At 37.0% G+C, this 19410-nt stretch overlaps 1 protein-coding gene across 1 annotated transcript; it reads left to right on the forward strand.

The window, feature by feature from the left end:
- Window positions 1-495: 495 nt before the first annotated feature.
- On the forward strand, window positions 496-16686 carry LOC138711591 (CLIP domain-containing serine protease HP8-like). The gene is made up of 7 exons (XM_069842739.1): window positions 496-692; window positions 5677-5773; window positions 7013-7128; window positions 9790-9880; window positions 11810-11982; window positions 14964-15047; window positions 16219-16686. The coding sequence occupies exons 1-7, from the start codon at window positions 635-637 to the stop codon at window positions 16536-16538; spliced, it is 939 nt and encodes a 312-aa protein (XP_069698840.1). The 5' UTR covers window positions 496-634; the 3' UTR covers window positions 16539-16686.
- Window positions 16687-19410: the final 2724 nt, after the last annotated feature.

A 19410-nucleotide genomic window follows, 5' to 3' on the forward strand; every position in this document is an offset into this window, starting at 1 on the left:
TCTGTCTATAGTTGCTTAAACTAGCTTTTACTAGTTGAAACTGTTTTTGACTGATTTCGGGTTATAACAGTAATGTTTGTGTGCGTGTGTGTGTGTGTGTGTGTGCGTGTGTGTGTGTAAATATCACTACATTAACACATTATTTCACAGAACACACACTGAACGAATTAGGTGTAATTATAAAAGCCGCCAATAATGCTAATATGAATTTCATTTCAGAAACTTTAAAGATTAAAAACCGCCAGTATTTCCGCTAAGCGGGATAATATAATTTTACCCGCGAGACGGTTATCCAAAAAAGCTAGATTTAGCGGGAAAACCGCTGAATTGGCAACTCTGGGAGCGCATAATGTACAATAAAGACTTGATACGACTGATATTAAAACCCTATGAGCAGTGTTCGTTTGTAATCAGTCCTTTATTGCTACATGTGCTGGTCTGCAGTAATGCGAGAGCAGCTGTGCACGGAAGCCGGGGTTGTAGCGTGGAGCCGAACGTACGGTAGTCGCGATGGGCCCGCCACGAGTGTTAGAGGCCGTGGTTTTCAGGCCGCGCCATTAACACTCCCGTACCTCGGCCTCCTTCACACCTTCACGATTAATTCGCGTCGCTACTGTTTGTAATTGATCACCAGATGACGCCGACTCTGGTCGCCTTCGTGATGCTCTCCGCAGCCATGGCCTTCCAGCGAGGTAAGTGCGACTTTCCACGGAATCATTAGATTAGGCGAACCGCATTGCGAGCGAGCGACGATTGTTGTAATCAGACATGTGTTCGGTAATCACAAAAGAAATTAACATTGTGTCGATTAGATTGTTTTCCGAGAAGCAAACCTGCAAGGCCAATTGAGTTTCGCAGCAGCGAGCCAAGGTTTTTAGTACTGTGCAGAGCACCTCGCTCACAACATATGAATTTACTAATAAAGCTCAGTCTGCCGCTATGGAGTAGCGAAGGCGGGTTCAAATTCTAGTTGGAACAAGTTAAGGCTGGTTCACAATAAACCGGGAACGAGAACCAGAATGAAAACGAGAAGCAGAGGGCGTGAATATGAAAATTTTTGATTCACAATAAACCGAGAACGTAGACGACTATACATATCGATATGCATGTCAATAACGTTATGTAAAGTCGATATTACGCATTCTGATGTTATTTGTGTATAATTTACCAATGGCGTTCTCTCATGAGTACAAGGCAGTCATCATAAACACGGGTTAACCAACTTCGAATTTTCAACTGAAACATTTCATTAGGTACGGTACTATAAATATGCCCATGCATATTTATTATCACAACCTATTTTAAGTGTACCATAACGTAAAATAATTAAAGAAGAAACATTTCTAATAAAACAAAAATGAACACAACAGTAGTTATTAAACTGAAGCATGAATATGTAGTGTGTCATACAATCAATACAGTAATAAAATATGATTCACTTACGATCGGTGTTCCAAGATGCAGCTATTGAAAGCCACGTATTCTCCTTCATTTTCTTATCTTTATACGACCGGGCCGCTTATCGTAAATGTGAGGATTTTCCTTAACACTCAATATTAGAATCTCATCAAATAAAACTTGCTCCATGATGCACAGCACAGAACAAAATAATGCATAGGTTATGTCACGGTCTTTTTGCTACAAAATATACGACGACAAAATAGCTTTTAGATGGAAATAGAATGAATGTAGTGTGCTGTGATCGAAACGTGAACGCCAAAGTTGAAACTTGGCCAACTCTCCGTTCCCGATCCCCGGCTCCGGCAAGCTTTTCGTTAATTGTGAATGCTCACATTTAAATGTACACATTTAAACAATTTTACTGTTTTCGTTTCCGTTCCGATTCTCGTTTCCGGTTTATTGTGAACCAGCCTTTACCTGTTTGAGATTTTTCCCGGGATTTTCCCTCAACCAGAAATGCTCGGCAACTTTCGGCGCTGGACTCTGGACTCATATAGCTGGCATTATCACTTTAATTTCACTTCGATACTACAGTTTGATCCGTTTGGGTATGGATAATATTAAATTATTATAAAGCTATTATGATAGTAGGAAAAATTTCTTGATGGTTATATTATGATTATAAGATGGAAGTTTCCATATATGACAACCGACAAAGCATAATCCGAAAGGACAAATCGTTATTGTTCCTGCAATAACTCCTTCCGTAGGAAGAAGAAACACATTTATTCATCCTATAGCAGCCGTACATAGGAGACTGTGAATTCTTACATTTTCGAAACAAAGAAATATAATTACATAGGGAGATTTTATTATTTGTTGTATCACTATTTAAGTTATTTAATAGAGAAAAATCTGAAAATCGATAAATATGTCACATAGGAGTTATTGCAGGAACAACGACGAAATGAAAATCGTTGATGATTAAACTGGCTACTATAAATCAACAGCGGGCACAATGTATTCTTTGGTATGCTAAATTTGAGTTAAAAGAGTTCAAATGGAATTTCGACGTGAGTATGGTGTGCGTAATGTACCTAAATACGATTCCATAGTGTTGTGGTATCGAACATTTGTAGAAACAGGTTCTGTGTTAAAAAAAAAAAAAACATGCAGGAGGTCGCAGGCGAAACCCAGTACGAGAAGCAGTTATCTCTTGGCTTGGCCCCCAAACTTCCCAGATATAACCCCTCCTGACTTCTTCGTGTGGGGTATGTTAAAGACATTGTCTGTTCACAGAAACCCAGGAACATTGGATGGTCTAAGAGTAAAAATTACTCGAGATTTTCAACAAATCACTCCTCTTATGTTACAACGGACATGGGCTGAATTGCATCACGTTATGAGTTGTGCAGAGTGTGAAATGGGGGTCATGTTGAGCTCTGAGGAATCTCCCATCTTTCAGTGTTATATGCACAAAGTTTCAACAAATAAAGTTCACTAGTAAATGTTTTACGGTCTTTTTATTTTATCCATACCCAAACGGATCACCCTGTAGTTAACCATCACAGTTCATAAATCGTCTAGATTTTTGTTTTGGGGACACTAGAAGGCTTTGGTGTATGCAACCTCCATCAATGATATTCAAGCACTACAGGAGCGCATCATCAATGCCTGCCAGCACAACCAAGACAAACCAGGAGAGTTTCAAAAAGTGCGTGATTCCTGAGACGTAGGGCAGAAGAATGCATTACTATGAACGGACATCAAATTAACCACCTTCTATAGCGATGGTGAACAAGTGTTCATAGCTTTTAAGGTATGAGTTTAGTACCCATGCTTAGTATCCCAGCATTTTTTTAATTTTCTGTAATTAACTGTGATTATAAAATGAAATATGCAAATGGTAAAAAAATGCATATTTAATTTATGTCTTCACTTCTGCTCTTTAGGTATGTAAAGAAATTAAATTAAAGACACGAAAAATAATGAAAATAGTATTTAAAAGTACTTCCACTCTATAGGTTAGATCTAGAGCTACTTACGTATTCAAAAATAAATAAAAACCTAAACAAAACAGCAGGCGCTGTTGCCGTTAACTGGTAAAACAACAGCGTAACTGTACAGAATGTCATAAACATAACACTGTCAAGTATAAGTAAATACTTCACGCAACAATACATAAAGAGAAAAATTCGGCGTGCATACGTTTACAAAAGTTTTGAAGCCTTTCAAGAAATCAGTTGCTTGAAGACCACGAGGTATTTCGTAGACAGAACTACTTATTCCGACGAACTGCTGAGGAATACAAACGAATCGCACCTTCTTCTACATGCATATTTAAATGTTCCCGAGTCCAGAACGATTGCCTGATATCAGGTAAAACTTTTATGGCAAAATAACTTAACGGCATGCGATAGTAGACAAGAAACTCTCCACATAGAATTCGCGAGATTAATACAGAACGTAGAAAAACTAGATAACAATGGATCGGTTGGAGGTGATATTAAAGGAAACAAGCAACAGAAAAGCACCAGGAATAGACAACATCGGAAATACGGAAGCTGTAGATCCAAAATTGAAAATCAAGTTCTTACAACACTTCAATTTAATTTGGAATGTGGCAAGATATTAGAAGAATGTAAAATATAAACAAACATAATTGATATACATAAAAAGGTAACAGAAACGAATGTGGTAATAATTATAAAGGCTGTTACAAAAATACACTTCAAGACTTTAAGAATAGATTTCTCAGTGTAGAGAAGAAAACGTGTTACAGCATGGTGGGTTCGGAAATGCTTCATTATTTTCTAAGTTATAAATATTTCTCTTCCTTATATGAAGAATTCAAAATGTTCAACTCCTACCTAAATGTAGACCTCAGCTCGTCGTCTCATTAAGGTTTTAATACGCTCGAAAATTCCTGTGTATTGTCTGAGCGTCTGACAGATTTCCACTATTCCCTCACGGACAGTTGCTGAATCATCTACAGCGACCGAATACACGAACGGTTTTAAGTGCTCCACAGAAAGAAATTTAATGGGCTTAAATCCGGTGAGTGTGGAGGCCAAGCACTTGGTCCACCTAGACCTATCCACTAGCCACGATAACATGCTTTAAGACTAAAATGTACGGGAGCACCGCCATGCCTTCGACGGAATACTAGCGGTATGTAGTCCAAGAAAGGAAGCAATGTGATGCATAAGATATCTCTGTAGCTTCGACCTGTAAGCCTGTAGGTTACGTGGCGTCCCAACAAGCAAATTGCTAACAATAATGGCCCAGATATCAATGGCCTTATTTCGTCAAATATTATTGAGCTGTCACTAATTCCATCGTCGTTAAATAACCTACTAGTTGAAACAACATCGTCAAATAACCGGGAAAAAAGATCACATCTCATGCGTCCTTTAACTTGTAGGAGAAATTTAATTTCTGAAGCTTATTTCTCTCTCTTTTTGTTTGTTTGTTTCTGTCTTTCTTCCTATCTATCTTTCTTTCTTTTTTCTTTCTTTTCTTCTTCTTTTCTTTTCGTAGTCGACTACATTTTACTGTTGTATAACGTAACAGGAGCAGCTAAGTACTTCAAAGACTTTTTTCTGTCTCCTTTCGTGATTCATTTCTTATTCTTGTGTTTATAGTTTCACAGGCTATCTGGAATTTATGCTACTTGTTACTAAAATTATACCCTTGATCGTAGTTGATGTTATTATTAGGACATCATATAAAGTGTCTAACCTCTTTTATGCTTCTGTTGTTGATCACTGTTTTTCTTCGTGCTACGAAAAGCCATTATTTTTGTTTTTGTTGTTGATGTCTTCATATTTTATTCATCACACAGTTGATGAAATTTAAAGGCAGATTTTGGAGAGAATTTTCACTATTTTGAATAATTAAGAGTTGATCAAAAAACAAATGTAATTATATTCAAATGTGTCTTGTGAAATGTTTATTCCAGAGTTTATTGGTGTGTCATTATTGTATGCAATATGAAGTAGCTATTATTGAATTCATTAATTGCGTGAATTAAACACTCCCATTAATAGGCCTGCTATATTAAGCTAATCCATTATCTCCTGGCTTAGTTGCCTCATAAGTGTTTTCTTAGTATCACTTGTGAGGTTCAGATCTGTCTTCGGACAAGTGACTAAACAATAATAATTTCGACAAACTGAGCAGGTTGAAAGTTAAGTAATACAGTAGGCCTAATTCCCGTAAAGATAATCGGTTTCTTTAGGCTTATTGCTCAAGCATCAACTCTCTCATTTGCAGGCGTGTGTGGTGGGAAGCCTGACGTCATCCCGTACAAGACAGAGTCCGTCGTCTACATACGGCCTCGCCTCTCTCGCAGACAATATCGTCAGTTAGAGTGAGTCCGTGCATGTCACGAACAGAATATCATATGCCCCAAGCTTTCCATACTACATTCCTTAAACAGCATTCGAAATTCCTCCCGCTAACACTCAAGAAAATACTAGTGGGAACACTAGTAATGCCCCACTTCGACCGACCTCAATGTCAACCAGTCGCAAAGATTACAACGCATTCATAATTCTTGTGTTCGCTTCGTCTGCGATGTCCGTCGCGCTGACCACATTACCCCATCCTTCCAAACTCTAAACTGGCTAAGGCTTAACAAACGTAGAAATTTTCATTCTCTTGTTCTCCTTTTCCAAGTCCTTCACACCTCTACACCTATCTACCTTGCCTCCCGTTTCAGTTACCTGTCATCATATCATAATCTCTTCACACGCACTCAAAATAGCCTCATACTAGCCATACCAACACATAAGACTTCATCGTATTCATCATCATACACTATCTCGCTTTCGCGCTTGTGGAATACCCTATCCAGTGACATCAGAGACTGTCGGAATTTAGTAGCGTTCAAAAGCAAACTTATTAAGCATTTTCTTACTGCGTAGAGTAGGTTTAATTTTTACTTAGTTAATAAAAAAAATTTCTCTCTTCTTAATTTTTACAATTAATTAGTCTGTTAATTCTTTTAGTACTTTGATTTTTATTGTATTTGTAAATTCAATATTAATTGTAATTATAATTATAATTGTATTCTTTATATTGTAGTTGTAATCCCCTGGCAGAGAGGAAGAGAAGGCCTGATGGCCTTATCTCTACCAGGTTAAATAAATAAATAAATAAATAAATTCTACCAACAGTTTCAAGAGAAAAATTGTTCTGGGGCCGGGTATCGATCCCGAGACCCTTCGCTAAGCGCACGAATGCTCTGCCGACTGAGCTACCCAGGAACTACACCCGACACCGTCCCAATTTTTCCTTTATATCCACACAACTCAAGTGGGCTGACAAGACGCCAGAAACCAAACTCTGAGTGCACACAAACTCTGTGTGACTTGAATTGAGGTTTTCTGTTAACGTACCTACAGTGACGTAGGCATATATAATATGCAAATGGAGCCTTGTCAGCCCACTTGAGTTGTATGGATATAAAGGGGAAAATTGGGACGGTGTCGGGTGCAGTTTCTGGGTAACTCAGTATTTGCATAATATATACGTCACTGTAGGTACGTTAACAGAAAACCACAATAGAAAGCAAGTGAAATGTAATCAAGAAAATTGTTTTGTTCAGGCCGAAAGTGTGCGGACGGGTGACAGGAGTGGCCTCTCACGTTTACTACGGGGAAGGTGCGCAGAGGGGTGACTACCCTTGGATGGCGTTGATCAAGATACCGACTATAATTGACGGTATGTATTACAGTTTTGCTATATTATTCCTGCATTTCGACTTTACTTAACCGACATGTTTACAATCCCGGAAACTACAGTAGTTCTACACCCGTGTTTACTGAGTTTTTATAAACAAGTAATTTTATTTAACACCATAGGAAATAATTGAGTGGATTAATTACGGGCGACCTCGCAGGTATTAGAATAGGGCCTCGTTTTCCAATCCAGCGACCAGGAAACGTATCATTCACATGGTTGCGGATATAATCTACTCACAAGTGAGGCGCTGCTTCGTCGTGCTGCAGCTACATCCTCTCACGGACAGCAAACAGTACGTCCCCAACAACTGAGGCAAAATTCTTTGCAAGAACCGCAAGTAAATGTGACCGTTCAGACGGGCTGGTAGGATATAATATAACCCAATGAAATGGTCTTGTAGTCTATAAAGCCGATCCAGATATTTACAGTGAAACTGACTCGATCGTCTTAATCTGACTTCCAGACCTCAAGTTCACTATCTGAAAATGTTCAGTAGAACATTCTGTATTTTCTGTTTAATTTTTTCACGCTCTTTCTGAGTCACCCTGTATATCATCGCGAACGACAGGAGAGAACGTGCTCTCGGCACAGGACGACCGTATTCCAATTAAAAGTTGACGAAAAACTGATGCGCGAATTTACATCGAAATAATTACAAGTCTTTTATTATGATTCGTAAGCAGTATTTGATACGCAATAGTGACCGTTGACCGTTAATTCTGACGTTTTGTGTTATTTCATCTACTTGTGTGGTTGTTAAATATGACGTCATTGCAAAATGTGATAACTGTACCGCGTCAGATGCAGTATAATAATAAGTCAAGGAGAGAGAAATTTTATGTCAGTTATATTTCTATGCTATTAATCGTTTTGCAAAAATCACGCAATCAAATTAGACATAAAAGGCTCACGTTTTACGATAATGCAGAACGTTTATATATATATAAACCTTACGGGTTCGTTCCCATACAGTCGAGACAAGCTGAGAAGCGGGCACTTGGAAAGATTAGCAAAAACATAATAAGTACACCTCGCAATGTTAAGGCAATAAAATATATGTTTAAGAGTCTAAATTAGGATCCAGAAATATCAAGATACTAAGGTGAAATATAATAAAATAGCCATTTAAATTATTATAACAGGCCCACAAAATTGTGTAATATATATATATATATATATATATATATATATATATATATATATTTGGAAATAACGTGCTCCAAATTAAATAATTTGTAAAAAAATAAACCATTCCAAAACATTTAATCCAATTAAATAATTAGATCACCAAAATTTATGAGCACAAATAATATCAATTGGACGGAGTTACGCAACAATAGACCAACCGACAATTTGAAAAAATTGAGTTATTTGCACAAATCTGTTGTAATTATTTAACTCGGAAAAAATAACAATTGCGATAACTGCATTTTGTTACTATTTGTAAGCACAATTCGTTTATTGCATAAAATTTATTTATTTATTTTACTTCTAAATATTAACTCAAATACTGGTCTGTTACTAAAAATCGGTTAGCCTTTTTCTTAGTATTATCCGTGCTGTTTTTTGTAATGTTACAGTACTTCCTGCATAAAATGCTTAATGAATAATAAAAACAATTGAATAACAATGGTTAAACATTAAACAATTTCAAAGACAGATTTATGCATTGAATGGCAGTAAATGGGGACCATTTTGAGCACCTTTTGTAAACTGAAATAAACACATGATACAACACAACAATGCTAATTTTTGTTTTAATGGGTTTCCTTGCTTTCAAATCCATGTACTGTATTGCATTACTATTGCAGTTAAATTTAAATAGTGCATATCCTACAATGTGTTTTTTTTAATTATAAATTTAAATAATATTAATATTGTTATTCAATTATTTTTATTAGCTTTATTCGCTTCTTTCTATTAGCTTTTGTCTGCAATTGTTTAATCCAAAGCCTCCTCAAATTGGTGTACTGAAGCATTAAAATTTCCCTTTATTCAGTATACATATATTGCCATGAAAAGAGGTAATTTTTACAAAGCAGTAGTTTATAAATGCAAAAATATATATATATATATGCCATTTAAAAAAAACAGACTTCTCGCACACCTTTATAAATGAAAAGCACAGCAATTGAAAACATGTTCAAAATATTCCTTCTTTGATACCCTATAACGTTTGTATAAATAACTTCTTCATAAAATTAGAAATAAGAAAGTTACAAGCATTGTTCTATACTTTTTACTCACTCTGTATAACAAAGTCTTATGCCATCTTAATAACATATTTTAAAGTGAGATTTGACAACGCCCAACATTTTTTGTGCATTGGCAGTGCCCTTAACTTGCCGTTATTCACCTCGACTCCTAGATGTCTTTAGTGCCGAGAAGAGCAGACTTCTTAATTTGCCAGAGACTATCCAGAATGCACAATAGGAGGTGGAGTTGCATTACACTCGTAATGGATGATGATGATGATGATAATGATGATGGAGAATTGATGGGATATCACAAGGGAACCGGAGTATCCGGAAAAACCCCTGTTTTCTGGACCACGAGCTTGCCCAATATGTCACAAATACAGAGTGAATCGAACGGGATTTTAAAGTGTCACTGTTGATAATGTTGATTTCTTGTTTGCAGGTTCTCAAGTCATACAGGGCTGCGGAGGTACAGTAATAAGCCGGTACTTCGTCCTTACGGCAGCGCACTGCACGCAGGACCATCCCGTCTAGTGAGTTAGCTCTTTTTAATCTTCTCGAACCCATGTCATGGACAGTTCCTGATAATGCTTATAGATATTACAAGATGAGTATTAACACTACCATCACCACAATAATCATAATGGCTCACTAATTGAGAGTAATGGAGTTACAGGACAACCTATCCCTTGTGGGATTTCATGGACTCTTCTTATTCTTATTAATTTATTATATTACAAAGCTGCCAGGAGTCGAAAGTTCAAGTACTTAGATATAAGTTAAGCCAATAAATTATTTATGTAATATAATGTACAGAGTCCGGCAGAGGAAAGGGCGAGCGACTTAAAATCTACTCATAAAACTCCCTTTGGTTGAGTATATTTTGTTATTGATGTATCACCTGAATTTTGTATAGAGGAAAACGTAAATTCCATGAGCTGATGGGACGGGGTCATGGCGCCATAAATTAAAATGAAGAAAATTCATGTCTAGTAGTCTCAAAGCTGTTATTGTTCTTGTAGAAGCTCTGAATCCCAAAAGTTCGTAGTGCAGACCTCCACCTTTCCATGAAGACCGAATTGCATTATATCGGCAACAGAATGTGAGGGAAATTTATCGCCCCTCAATTGTGCTCTGAGAGACAATATGCACTCCTCAAAATCGCCCATTTCTCTCCCGGAACCTGTATAAGTCATATAAGATTTTATTGCCGAAATCTGATGCACTGATTCACCGCTAAGCAGGCTGTTACTTGCCCAAGTCACTTTTCGAACAGCGCCGTATTAAGCGAAACCAGTTTTCAGGCGTACACCCTTTTTGGTCTTATAAACATCATACATACCCTATTTGATGAACTTCAAAATTGATAGTTTGTATAGTTGATTTGTCAATATAGAATTTATTCGTTACTTACTTACTTACTTACTTACTTACTTACTTACTTACTTACTTACTTACTTACTTACTTACTTACTTACTTACTTACTTACTTACTTACTGGCTTTTAAGGAACCCGGAGATTCAATGCCGCCCTCACATAAGCCCGCCATTGGTCCCTATCCTGAGCAAGAGTAATCCAGTCTCTATCATCACATCCCACCTCCCTCAAATCCATTTTAATATTATCTTCCCATCTACGTCTCGGCCTTCCCAAAGGTCTTTTTCTCTCCGGCCTCCCAACTAACACTCTATATGCATTTCTGGATTCGCCCATACGTGCTACATGCCCTGCCATCTCAAACGTCTAGATTTAATGTTTCTAATTATGTCAGGTGAAGAATACAATGCATGCAATTCTGTGTTGTGTAACTTTCTCCATTCTCCTGTAACTTCATCCCTCTTAGCCCCAAATATTTTCCTAAGCACCTTATTCTCAAACACCCTTAACCTATGTTCCTCTGTCAAAGTAAGAGTCCAAGTTTCATAACCATAAAGAACAACCAGTAATATAACTGTTTTTATAAATTCTAACTTTCAGATTTTTTTACAGCAGACTGGATGATAAAAGCTTCTCAACCGAATAATAACAGGCATTTCCCATATTTATTATAGAATTTATTATATTTATTTATTTAATAAATTTGTTTCTACTGGCAGAGTTAAAGCCATAAGGCCTTCAGCCAATAGTGCTTCAAAAATTATACAAGCAGGCTTCATAAATTTCCGATTTTTATATTGTAATAAAACTGAGGAAATGTGAAGTTCCAGAACAAGGTGGTATAGCCAAAAGCCTAATTCTGATCACAGTCACCGTGATAGCCTGAAAGCTCACATGAATAATACCAATTTACATAATCTGATACAAAATTTATTTGTGGTACTTTCAAATTAAGTCTGTGCTAGTAGGTTGCAGGTGTGTCAAAGTAGGAGAGAAACTTTCAATATCATCATTTAATTGCCAGATCTCGTATGTGACTGACAGGTAGAAATGCCAACTATGTATGTGTTTATCATGTCTGTAGTGGGAAGATCATCGTATCAGTCGGTGACGTGGACACGGAATCTGGCAACAGGCTGCAGACGTACAGAGTGCCCTACGACCACGTGACTGCGCATCCAGGCTACCGGCCGGATGACCAAACAGTCAAGAATGATCTGGCGCTTATACGCATGGACAAGCCCTTCAACTTCTCAGGTGAGATGACTCTCATAACTCTGTAAGGTTACAGACGAGAGCACTACACACACCATTACAGAGCGCTTAGTAGCGTTCAGGACCGTCAGAATGCGGCTCATTACTGCGAGAAATCGCGGAGTGAAATAGACACCGAGAGGCGTTGACTGACATCAGTCAGTTTGGAGTTTAGAGTTTGTCAATGACTTGTGTTACTTACGCAATTCTGTTATGATAATGCTTAAGTTATATTGTTTATTGTTAGTTATACCAGTACATACGTATAGTCTACCGGCCTTACTAATAAAAACTCTATATACAGATGTTTAACTGTCCTATGCTTATACAATGAGTAGTTCGTTTATACGTCGTGTGTAAATTCCTTACTAATAATCACTACGTCGTGTATAACAGTATAACTGTTACACAGCTACGTCATAGTTTCGTCATTGCTTCGTTACGAAAGGTAATAGAATATCTGAGGTTCTCTATTGCATCCGGTAGAGCGCTCTAGTGTGGCGTGTCAAGTATCGATAGTATAACTGGCTCTAATCGATTACCACACTATATTTTGGTCCAAGAGTACAAGCTACAGCAATACTATTCTATTTATTTTGTGCTGTTTGGTTTGTTCTTCTGTGGTTACAAGGCAACCATCATCATAAAATGATAGTCGATACGAACAGCTGTTAGAGGGGCAGCCATTTTTTCTCTATATACAACGCTTAAACAAGGGGTTACGTGTATATAAATATTGCAAAGCAATTCCCATTGTATAGTTACAGCCTGTTTATACATCCATTGCTTTTGCATGGTTTATTAGTAGGCCTAAAGTTTTCTGTCCCAACTCTGCATAAGTCTCGTATAGAAACTATACACGGTTTCTTAGTAAGACTGCAGATCTAGAACATAGAGTTTTTACAGTCCAGAACAGTGATAGGTCATTCGGAAGAAAATATCCTGACAATCCTTTTCCAGATAGGGAAACTATTCATTGGTTAGAAAGTTGCGACAAACATGTTCTAACGACAAAAAACCTGTTACCTGACGCAGAGTTCTTACGGAAGAAAAGTTAGCTAAAGTAGACGAACGACTGGAAAACATCAAAAGAAAAAAAAACTCCGTCCGTTTGCTCAGGGAATAGGCATTTAAAAATCCTCAGCAAGAATTTCCCACTAAACTTCTTAAATTAAAACCATATAAAATTACAGTGGTTCACGAATTGCTACTGTGCGGTGAAGTTAGTAGAGTCTGATTATGTGTGTATACAGGAAAGTGTTGTAACAGGAGAGTGGATCCCGAATTAATATTTTCGGATAAAGTACGATTCGAAACACATGCCAATGCCGTTTCACAGAACAATCTATACTGGAGGGCATAAATCTCCAGCTTGTGCATAAAGTTCTACTAAATTATGAAAATATTTGTGTATAGTGTGGTTAGAAAGAACACAGAATAATAGGGTTTTCAAGGCACTATCAATGCTGCAAGATATCAAGCAGAAATATTAAGACCTTGTTTTGAACAGCTAACAGATACTAAATGCCAACAATCATACTTTCAGCAGGATTCTGCTTCTGCTTACGGATTACTAGATCTTAATTTATAGATTCTGAGGATAGATTTTTCGACCTTTTCTAGTAAGTGAAACAGAAACATCTTTATACTCTATAAATTTATTTGGGACTCTTTAAATTCTACAATTTCTGTCTGAAGAAATGCCTACTATCGAGGACTGTGCTGTCGTTGTTAGTACGTTTGCCTTATATTCGGGAAGTTCGGAGTTCAATATCAATGACCAGCTAATCTGACTTAGGTTTTTTTCTGATTTCCCAAGTATCACCCGTTAAACAATGGAACACGTTCCCTATCCAATTTTATGAACCTTATTTCATCAACGAGTTTCAGTCCTCTCTCTCATGAGTAGCACAAATATGGCTGAAGATATCGCCCTTTGTTGGAAGACTAGAGAAGTAGTTAAGGTAACCACAGCATAAAGTAGAAACGCCAGGAGAAAAGTTTTTGAGCAGAGTAGTAATTCTAAAGCAATTAATTTGTCTCAGACTACTATTTTTATATAGACGGCCATATTTAAATTCATCCATAATTCTACTCTCACTTACCTAACAGCACGTTCTCAGAGTCTAACAACAATGCGACATCAGAATCAAAAACTTATTTCCACCCTTGTCAGAGATCGTCGTAATACCTATTCCTCTATACAGTGTTATTAAACTTATCTCTAGAATTCTCTATCTAGTGACATTAGGGATTTCCGGACGCTATCTAAATTCAAAATTAAGTTAAGAATGTAAATTTTGTCTAATGAAATTTTATTAATAAGTTACTGGATGTGTTGACCACAGCCTTTATCTAATGATATATAATTTTATTTCATTCTTGCATTATTAATTACCTTTTTCGTTCAGTTTAAATTAAATATATAAATAAGTAAGTAAATAAATAAGTAAACACATGACTAAATAAGAAAAAATGAATAAGTAAATAAATGTGTGAATGAATATAAGAATGATAAATAAATAAACAAAAAGAAATCAATAAAAGTATATAAGTAAATAAACAAGTAAACAAATAAAAATAAGGAAGTGATTGAGTGAGTGAGTGAGTGAGTGAGTGAGTGAGTGAGTGAGTGAGTGAGTGAGTAAATAATAAATACATAAATAACAGAACGAAGTAAACAAAAAAATAAATAAATATTTTGTGCTTTGAAGTTAGTCAAAACTTTTATTTAATAAAACGTCACAGAACTATAGAAACCCATTTTGAGTTGTTCTCCAAATAGAAATCTGCTGATTTTTACTAAAAAAATATGAGCATTATTTCCGAAACAATTGACTCGTAAATATTTAATATGAATAAATTTAGTCAACAGGTAGGAGAAATCGCGAATGCCACAAACCAGCCACTCACTCCTCTATTGTGACAGAAGCTGAAAACTCATATCGCCGTTACCAGCTCAATAGTACTGATCTGTGTTGTAGACCACATCCGGCCCATCTGTCTGCCCAGCAGCAAGCTCAACCTGACGGACGCCAGAGCGGACGTCGCAGGCTGGGGAATATCGGGTGAGCTGCGATTGGTTTTTCTTGTAATTTTTGTAATGACTCCGTATCCACTGTATTGAACTTCAAGGATTCCAGCGTCGATTATAGCAATTTACAAAATTACGATCACTATGAAATTTAATGATATTACCTATGATCAGGAGTAGACAAATACCATGACATCTAAACATTTTTCTGTGGAGCCTAAGTATTCTTATTAAGTACAATTTTTTTTAAGGATTTTCAGTTTTTTATGTTGCTAGACTAGTACATAAAATAACCCACTAGATTTTAATAGCTTATTTTTTTAATGGAGTACAATAAAATGCTAATACTGTACTGTATCATAATAATAATAATAATAATAATAATAATAATAATAATGCCGGTAATAATAATAATAATAATAATAATAATAATAATAATAATAATAATAATAATTTTTCTCTTAATGTTAGCCCTGTTTTATTTGATAAGTGCTATCCATAAGGCCATGGACCGATGCAGAGTTATGCTCGGGCGCAGGTTCGATTCTAGCTTGGGCTGATCACCTAGTTGGGTTTTCCGAGGTTTTCCCCAATCGTAAGGCGAATGTCAGGTAATCTATGGCGAATCCATGGCCTCATCTCGCCAAAAACCATCTCGCTATCACCAATCCCATCGACGTTATATAACCTAATAGTTGATACAGCGTCGTTAAATAACCAACTAAAAGAAGAACTATTCATAGTCTACGATTCTGAATTTTACCCTAATCATTACAGAAACTGATGAAAAATTATTTATTCCTTTGCAGCACTTAAATAAAATGGACGGTTTTCTTGCAAATTAAATAGAGAGATTATTATTTAACGCATTAAGAAGTTTGGCAACCCTACTGCGGTGACTAAGGGACAGAACTCTACTGTTCAGACCGAGTGCGTGTGTGTTTTCATATGTGAGGCGGTGATTATATATAAATATTTTTTTAATCGTAAAAAGATTTTTTTCATATAGCAGAAGGGCAGTGCTTTATACGTACAAATTTTTATTATTGTACAAGATACAGTAATGGAGGGGGAAAAAATGTTGAATATTTTTAGAAATTTTACTGCTGTAAGCTGTACCTAACCCCTTAAAGCTTCAATGGCGATATAATATCTATGGAATATAATAAATGTAATGAAATGAGCTCATCTAATTTCACTTGCAGAGAACTCATCCGACGGAAGTTCCAGGATGCAGAAGGGAGTAGTCAAAGTCATCAACGAGAAGTGCAAGCACTCCTTCTACAATATAGACAGGCGCCAGATCTGCGCAGAGGTGCTACCCGGGGAGTCTCGTACGTGCATGGGGGACAGTGGGGGTCCTCTCATGTATCGAAGTCCCATGGATGGCCGCTATTACATCGTCGGGATCGTGTCGTACGGCGAAGACGCGTCTTGCCAGGACGTGATACTGCCCGACGTATTCACCAGGGTCAGTTACTACGTGGACTGGATCCACTCCGTCGTCAGCAGGAAACACGTCTGATAGTGATTATCATCGCCATGGTTCAGCGTACATTTCAAGCTACAGACTCTCAGAGTTTCCATTTCGTTTCCAACACATTCTCTCACAGACTACTCCATATATGAAACTACCGTATTCGTGAGGTTTGTATCTCCAGGAAACTAACGGTAAGCGTTCACTACATCGTATCGCACTCATCGGACGAATCGCACGGATCGGAAAAAGTCAATCTTTGCTTAATTATTATGTAACCGCGTTCACTACATCGTATCGCACGCATCGGCTCTCGGCAAAACCGGCCACGTTTCTCGGATGAGCAACTTTTCCGATGCGAGCGATCATGGCCTTCTTTAATAAATCAATTTTAATTGCTCAACTGTTACTGTTATGTTGTGCATGTTCAGTGTCGCGCCAAAATGGCAGAAGGAAAACTTATTTCACTTGTAGAAAACTGAGAAGAATTATATAAGTTAATTTGAGGCATTCCCATTACAGTAATCAAGTCTTTTCATACATATATATTATGTGATGCGGGTCGCCGTCGTCGACGGTCGTCTGTCGTCGTCGTCGACGTCCACGACGCCTTTCCTTGCCCTCGGCTGCCAGCTCCGAAATATGGAAAGTATCTCGAGGAAGCACGTCGATGTCAATAATTAATTATATACACTGATTAATTTGGGCGCCAGCCTCCTCGAGATTACTTCGGTAGAGGATGAGGTTCCCAGGTCAGCTGCAAAACGGTCGGGACATGGGGTTTGGGAGACGTGCTCGTAGGTTGAAATGATGTAGGCGCACACCAGAAGTTGTTGGTAAGAACTATGAAAGCGTTTATTATTATTATTAAGTGTTCGTTTCAGATCAGCAGAAATGCGCGTCCAAGTGTATAATATCTCGCTCTCACTTCCCGCAAGTTGGTATACTAATTTCTGAGTTCACGTAATTATATATTTTGTACTATAAAACACCAGTAATATAACGGACAGTTGATAACGCGATGAGAGGAAAGAATTCAGACTTATAATAATAATGCAACACACGACTTCTTACTACACCCACTAAAAAATTCTAAGTCCGTAAATTGTTATACTTCCGAGTTAGGTTTGCCGAGAATATGTGGAGTGCAACTTCTCCGAACACTGTCTATCTGCCTTCTCCATCCCCTACTTTCAACCACCAAACATAGAATTTCGCCCTCCTATCTATATATCACGTGTCTCTATTAAGAATCCTGATTGGCCATGATTACACTTACGTCACTTAAGACGCGTTCTTCAAAAATTGTTCGTTAACTAGAACATCTCCTACTTCCGGCGTCCTATTCTCTGACATATACCAGATCATCTCTTTTGGAACCTGGCTTGGCGTCATCTTACTGACCACCCGCAGGCAAAGTCCATACATTCCCTCATCAGTCAACTCCACGCCTGGACACATGTTTCCTGTCAGCCTGGCTTCCCTTCGGCCTTCCTGTCCACCTGTTACTTCCGTCTCAGATTTTGAAACTAACTTACACGTCCGCGTATTCTATCCATATGAGAATATTAACACGAAATACTAATCTAATGAAAATCTCCTTATCCTATACGAGGAACCGTCTCAAATGCCCTCTCATAACAAAGAATATTCCCAAGGGAATATTTGTTGTTATGAGACGCCCCAAAATAATACCTTCGCTACTAGTCTCCGGTGTCCCCTAATTAGTCACACTTGGATACACCTTTTGCTATGCTTATAAACAATGTACAAATTTACACTTACAATTATTACATATTTACAACTATTCACATGTATGAATCTATATACACACCTCACGCCTGCTTACATCTCACACGCCAGTTTAACTGACTTCTACCTGACATATATACAGCATCCAATCGTAACATTCAGGGCACATCCGAATACAATGGCGCTCTCTCACTCACATTCATGATCGGTTCCTTGATACATACTTATACTTATAACATAGAAATAAGAATTATGAACCACAAAAAAAATATACGCTAAATAATACATAATACATTTTAAAATACCAATTAACCCTTTATATCATACTTCATATATTATCTGAAACCTTGAAAACACATTTACGTCCATAAAACCGAAATAATTATTAACCAGAATCAAAATTATACCAAACGATACATAATACTTCTGAAATACTAACTGACTCTATTTATCATATCTCATACATGAGCTGCAACCTTGAATACACATCTCGAATAACGTCCCCTCAATATAGAGGACAACTTTATGTCTCGAAATAAAAATGATGGTCTGGCACTTAATATTGATTCTAAAAAAAATGGATACATATTCAAATCGAATCATTCAACCTCTACAAATGAATGAACATAAATGAAGTTAATTAAAAAAAGTATTCTATCATTATTAATAATCATTATTAATTCTTATTAATATCATCTTTAAATTATTGCCACAGGGAATACTACTTATCGCGTGATCTTATAAGAAACACACAAAAAAAAAACAACTAATTCTGAAGGTGGCAGAAAAAAAACAAAAGTAACAAAAATTTTCACAAGGAAACATTTTCAGTACTGAAATCAGTTCTTGGTTCTAGTTGCTTATACCGCTCAAATACTACATGCACAAAACAAACACATTCTTATTATTATTTTTTTTCTTATAATTAAATCATATTATTTTCAACTTTACACAAATTCTCGTTTATTAACCTGGTACGTCGCCTGGATGTCTATCATGAATCGGATCGTCATTCTCCGAATGGGATCGTCTGCGGCCTTCCTCATATGTCATTGTGCCATTCTTAAATTGACAGTTTACACGTGGAGACACGCTACTCCTCACATTAAATCTACCAGCATGCTTCCACTTAACTTTTTCTCCTCCTGCAGAAAAATGAGGCCTCCAA

The sequence above is a fragment of the Periplaneta americana genome, chromosome 13 (assembly GCF_040183065.1).
Source record: "Periplaneta americana isolate PAMFEO1 chromosome 13, P.americana_PAMFEO1_priV1, whole genome shotgun sequence".
NCBI classification, from domain to species: domain Eukaryota; kingdom Metazoa; phylum Arthropoda; class Insecta; order Blattodea; family Blattidae; genus Periplaneta; species Periplaneta americana.

Coding starts and splice junctions, on each gene's coding strand:
- LOC138711591 (XM_069842739.1), top strand. CDS start 635: ATGACGCCGACTCTGGTCGCCTTCGTGATGCTCTCCGCAGCCATGGCC. Junction 693..5,676: donor AGCCATGGCCTTCCAGCGAG/GTAAGTGCGACT, acceptor TCTCATTTGCAG/GCGTGTGTGGTGGGAAGCCT. Junction 7,129..9,789: donor GATACCGACTATAATTGACG/GTATGTATTACA, acceptor TCTTGTTTGCAG/GTTCTCAAGTCATACAGGGC.